Genomic DNA, 6,416 nt, shown 5'->3' on the forward strand with positions numbered 1-6,416 from the left:
GGGCAAGACCCCTTGATATAAGTTCGGGTTCTTCACTGACTACTATTCTATTGATAAAATCTATACAAATCTCAAACTCAGGGGGGCAAATGACCCTCCCTGCCCCCCTAAATGACGCCCCTGACTCACAAGCAAGTTTTAGGGCACAGTTTGTACCTATGCATGGGCACACCCACAGTGAGTGCCATTGAGTTCGGACTCCCCCGCCAAGATAAATATCCTAATACAACGTACATTTTTCAACAAAACTATACTTGTCTAACAGGGAAATTATTGATGTAGCATGAAAATTTGATCTTACACTTTCTGTCCTCTTTCTCTTATAAAAACAATCTAGTTCTATCATTTTTTCTGAAAATATAGGTGGAAGTATTTTACAATTACTTATAGTCTATTCAGGTGCAGTATAATATCCGCCCAATACTACATAGACAGTGGTTTGTAGCATTAGACAACCCCTCCCAAAAAAAAAAAAAAAAAATTGAGTGCGCGCCTGCGCCCATGAGTTTCTTCGGTGGGAGATTGAGAAACTACAATCAAACTTCAATTACACCATAATTTGTGTTTTTAAAAACAGCAGAAATTCCCGAAATTTAATAAAATTTAGCCTATACAATAAGTTACGGTGTAGGTTTGTTCTATCAACCAACTCTGGTCTCACGGGGAGGGGAAGGCCATGGTAAATTTGGAAAGATTACGCACAAGCATTTTGGCGATGCGCGTTGCTGCTTTCATAAGCAGTGGTTATTTCAGAAGATTTCCGCCGGGGACGGGTTTCAATACACTGGGAGTGGAAAGTAGCGTTGCATAAAAATACTGGAACGGGAAAATATTTTCCCTCTAGCTACCACCTGAAACAATATCCATGGGTTCATTGGAACAGCTAACTTACGTAGCGAAGAAGTCATTAATATAACCAATTACAGAAAAAAATTAAAAGCCTGAGTAACGCTAAGGAAGTTATGTACTGAAACGCTAATTCTATACAACACGTTTGATAGTCTTATGCTTTCGAAACCAATGAAGTCGTCAGATCTAGAGCGCCAGAAACAATGAGTTAGAAATAGTAATGACGCCTAATATAGGGCTATTTAAGGATTACAATGTCAATATATATGTGGAAATGACCGCATTTTGAGAGTAAAAATTGCAGTTGGCATCCATGTTTTTCGAAATTTCCCGACTTCTCTGCATTTTCTAAGCTCAAGTGCATTTCCTTTGAATAGCCAAACATATCTGTACATGTGAAATGTCTGAAATCTAATTGGTTATTGACTAAATAGAGTATTCAAAGGAATTGTCAAAAAAGAAAATTACTTAAAAACATAAGGAGACAAAGTCAGCACAATGCTATGTAAGTCTTCTATTTTTCATATATTTCAATAAGTTTTAGAAATAAACATAAAAGTGAAAGAAAACTTATTCTTTTATTGAAAAATAATATTTATGGAAATGTGTCCGCATGTTGGCATTTCAAAACATTGTAACCATAAATGTATGATAAACAGTTACTTCATGCAACTTTACGACAGAACCAATCAAGTATAATAAGTGGTAAAAATTGTCAGCGATTATTATTATTATTATTATTATTATTATTATTATTATTATTATTATTATTATTATTATTAATAATAATAATAATAATAATAATAATAATAATAATGGTAATTGTTAAGAACAGCTACTTCTCATCTCCGGTGCACGAGGATACTTCTTACTGTTGCACTAGCTACAAAATTGATTCTATTTGATGTACAAGTGGTAATTCAACACATAAGAAACCCAGATCATGTTGCATTCACACTCCAATATGGAGTGAGAATGCAACGTGATCTAGGTTTCTTATGTGTTATATTACCACTTGTACATCAAATAGAATCAATTTTCTACCTAGTGCAACAGTAAGAAGTATCCTCGTGCACGAAATATGCGTTCAATTGCCTAAGTACAAGGGCACTACACAAACTATATTATTAAGTACAAGGGCACTACACAAACGTATATATTAAGTACAAGGGCCACATTTAGAAATGCAACGAAAAGGAGAATAACGCCCAGGAAGCATTCATTTTCACATACCTCAAATGATTGGAGGATATAATCTACCCACTTCCAACAGGAAGTTGTGAAACCGCGTTGTGGGGGGATACTTTTTTTTGAAAAGAAAGGAGGCCAGATGTCCCACGAAATGGTGTCTTTTGTTTCCATATCGCGGAATGCTGTCCTTCGCGTCTCGCCACAACCGCTCGATATTTTGCGTATGAGCGCCAGTTTCAGGATCTACGAAATTCAAGCTATGATTCACGCTGAAGTGCTGAAATCCAACCTCAGTCAACCTATCGTATGACTTCCAGCAGTCGCTATGAATGGTTGTACCAGGTTTCACCCACTGTTGAAGAACGCTTAACAGCTCTTCAGCACTTCGGTTCTTGACGACACACATGAATACATTGCCAGAACCAACCTCATAACCTCCAAAAACCCATGTGCCATCGATCACACGACCGCAGTGATTTTTGCGTTTCCCGAACTTGGACTCATCTATCTGAACTGTTATTCCTGGACCCCCAAGTTTAGTAGAGGAATCCATAGCCCAGCAAACACAAACCTCACGACAAAAGCTAAACCAATCGACACACGTGGGTTTGGAAATATTCAGATTCATAGTAGCATTACTGATGTTTGGACGACTATTCAAACACCAGTAACCCATAAGGCGCGTCACCGTTAAAAAATCGAGTTTAGCCCTAGAAAAAAACGTTCCCTTGAAAAGTGAAGAGGAAAAGGAGCACTTCGTCTTCCTCCTCGAATTTCCAATGAAACGTGTTTTCTGACAACGAAACACATTCCTTTCCTTACAAAAAACCGCATCCCTACAACATTTGGAACATAACTTACCTAAAGGAAGTACACCATGATGCTGCAAAAGCTTTATACTCTCATCTATCCTTTCTTTTACAGTAATTTCCACTATGGCATACTCTGAGAAGGTGCATTCAGAGCACGCCGGCATGCACATCAGTATACCACCCGCCATTTCCTTTGTCTTCTTGCTCTTCTTCTTACAGACTACACCTGTCGCCACCTACATCAATGCGCACACGCACAGTTCCATTCATGACGTGGCATCGAACATTTGAAAAGCGCAAAACGCCTATGTAAACACAGAACGTTGACAACACAACGAGAGCGGAATACACACACGTCTTCTTTAATTTCAAATCACTCATTAACTAATTAAAATTGGGTATATTACCAACTTTTTAAGTAGGTAGATATTCAATGAATAATTCCTGAAAGTATGGCGTTTCTCGTCCTTCCCTAAATGGGAAGTACGGCTCCTTAACTATAACCATAATAATAATAATAATAATAATAATAATAATTCTGTCTATCGGCAGATTTTGGGACTATTGAGATTCCCGTGCCTCGCCTCAGGTTAGGGGCTGGAAATCTTTCTTCCACGTTTCTATTTCTAGATCTACAATACGTGTATTTCTCGAATTATCAGGTTTTTTACTCTTCCTACTATTGTTTTTCCTTTCATTTACCCTTTATGGCGGTATGAAAAGGCAATTTCTTCGCAAGATAGAGCAATTGCATTGGACATTTTTTATACTAAGAATGTCTGACAAGAGCGCACTCTTTCCTCCTATTAGCTTTAAAACATATTCATCAGTTCACTGATTGATATCTTGTTCCGAATAAATTATTAACACTCTTTAGAAATAAGAAAGAATATGCGCGCTACTTGAATGTTTCATCAATATAATATACAATTAGGCAAATTTGTTTGTTCACCCAGTTTAAACAATAGTCACAACCGGGTGTTGAAACTTTTTTAAATGTAATTTTCCTTTGTTTCACAGTTCCTTGAAGGCTATATGCTTTATCAAAGTGACCTCCAGTGGGAATTTCGCTTGCCTTCCTTCACCTTTGCATTTTAAAGAATGTAATTAATGAGACACTTCTCTGTACTGTTATTTATACATTTATTATTGAATCGGTGTAAACTAGTAGGTCTATCTCCGAAATAGCATTACAAGGTAAAATAAATCCTAATAGTAATTCGCCATTATGCTGGGAGGAGGAGGAGGGTTCAGTGCACATGTTACTGAAATAAACTAAGTTATGCATACATTTTTATTCAACGCAGTACTTCAGTTTACAATTTTATAAATAAGACCTGGGAGACGCTTTATGCTTTGGTACTGTAATTTAACAGACTTGCGGTCAGTGATTTCAGATTTTCCCCAGGGGGAGGAAAGTAGTACTAAGTTCCTTGATGTATGGTAGCACTGCGACAATATTTGTAACCAACGTTGAGCTCGAACCGATATGCTCTAGGGGTCAAATTTAAGTTCATGGAAGGGGAATCTTCCTTGGATCATTCCCTGAAATTATTAGTTTGTGGAAATTCTATAAATGATGCATATAAGAAATTGTTTTTAATATGCAGATTTACAGTTTTGGATCAAATGGCACAGGTTACCTTCCCACTTAAAATTTTCGTGAGAGCTCCCAGGGCCCCATGACAGATAGCCCTGTGGACAAACAGAATCATGCTCCATTTGATTGGGCCTCGACATTTTTTCTCTTTTATATTCCTTATTTTATATTACACCGTGATTTTTTATATCCCCCTTTTTATATCCAGCCAGTGATGATTTCAAACTTTACCCCCGGCGGATTCTCCCATGCAGCTACGAATTTTCCCCCTGGTAATATTTCCGGTCATGTCAGACATGGATTCTATGGCACTACTCTCCCCGAAAGAACTCTCCCGAAATTACTAAGGTTTACCAGAAACGCCTGGTATATACACATATAACTTAATAAGACTAATAATAATAATAATAATAATAAATAGAATTTGAAGCGGAATCCTCCCCCACAAATTCAATTTTTGATTAGAATAATTACTTTTAAGTCTCTGAAATATGGGACAAGGGGCTCGAATCTCGGTGCTGAAAATTTGACTAACTCCTATCAACCAATCCCATTACCTTTCCGGATACAACTCTCTCAATATTTGTTTTTAGTTTTGTCCTTTCCCATTTTTAAGCAAACTGAGCTTTGAAATTAGACCCAGCAAATTAATCATTACAAGCCCTGCAAAGTTAAAAGCATGATGTACAAAATTTAAGAATTTTATACTAATATAAAGTATATTCCGCCAGTGTGTTGTTCTCTATAGTGTAATAAGTAAATTTGACTCGCTAAAATATAAAATAATGCATGTATACGTAAGTCAGCAATTGATAAATAAAAACTTACATAATTCAACAGATTTGTTATGTAGTGTACCTTTGAAACACTTTTTTAAAAATTATTTTAGACTTTTTTTTTTAATAGAACTGACCTGCAATCGTTTCGTGTCCTCAACAATATTTGATTCATAATTCCAATTGGCTATTTCTTTTTTATTATTTTCCACAGCATACTGTTTATCTAATTCTTCCAAAAACTTCCTTGCCTCACCCTCGTCATGATGCCCAGGATGATGACAAGACCCATAATCCACAATTAGTATTAAAAACACCACAAAAGTATATAAAATGCAACAAGCACGATGCGCCACTAACATGATTCCTCAGCGAACCGCATTCAACACGGAACACAACACTCTCGTAACAGACTCTGCCAGTGACTGGGAGATAAAAACAATTCAAGTTTAGCCCGTTGATGTCTTCGCATAAGTTTATGAGTAGGTATGATCTAAACAAGTAAAAGACATGTCTTGTTGGAGAAAGAAAAAGCAGACAATCTTATTGGATGTTGCGGGTCACGTGGTCTTTGTACGCCGTGAACTTCGTCAGAAAAATGCGAGCGACACCTGTTTGATAGCTTCCTGAACAACCTTGACCTTCCGTCTTAAACACGGCCAATACTAAAGCCATTCAACCCGAACACAAGCAAATGTTTTAAAACACCACAATTGTTGCTCGCTACCAAGTTAATTATCTGGTTGACCAATTTTAGGTATGAGAAAAAAGAGCAGAATTTCCTATGGAACTTTTCCAAACAGATTACGTCAAATTAGGAAACCGATTTTTTCTTTATAAAGTATACCCGGGACATAGCGACAGACCTTCAACTTTGAGGGCCTCTTCGCCAAGAACTTTTCTCACAGGCCCTTTCAAAATTTCTGCATCGTATTTTCCTCAAGATTGGTGTAAATCAATTCTGCTTCCTGTGTTATGTTCAAGTTCTCAAGTAAGACCATAAATAACAGAAAGTAAACACAATTTTTCATATTGCTGCACAAAATTAGAAAAAAACATTGCAAATACCCTCCTTACTTGTTTAATCGCTAACGCAGAACCGGACTTAAGCTGATTAGACCGAGTGCTCCCTTTTGAGCCCCGCGGGAGAGTACAATATACTCTCAGCTTGTCAAATACACATAACAT

The 6,416-nt window shown here is 37.0% G+C and overlaps 1 protein-coding gene across 1 annotated transcript in view; it reads right to left on the reverse strand.

Moving 5' to 3' along the window:
• LOC145678783 (angiotensin-converting enzyme-like) overlaps positions 1–5,737 on the reverse strand; it is a 138,924-nt gene extending 133,187 nt beyond the window's left edge. The window contains exon 1 of the mRNA XM_081749286.1: positions 5,366–5,737. Coding sequence (XP_081605412.1) covers positions 5,366–5,590 — 225 coding nt within the window. The 5' untranslated portion in view covers positions 5,591–5,737. The remainder of the gene's footprint in view (positions 1–5,365) is intronic.
• Positions 5,738–6,416: the final 679 nt, after the last annotated feature.

The sequence above is a fragment of the Thermobia domestica genome, chromosome 2 (genome assembly GCF_964235325.1).
Source record: "Thermobia domestica chromosome 2, izTheDome1.hap1.1, whole genome shotgun sequence".
Classification (NCBI taxonomy): domain Eukaryota; kingdom Metazoa; phylum Arthropoda; class Insecta; order Zygentoma; family Lepismatidae; genus Thermobia; species Thermobia domestica.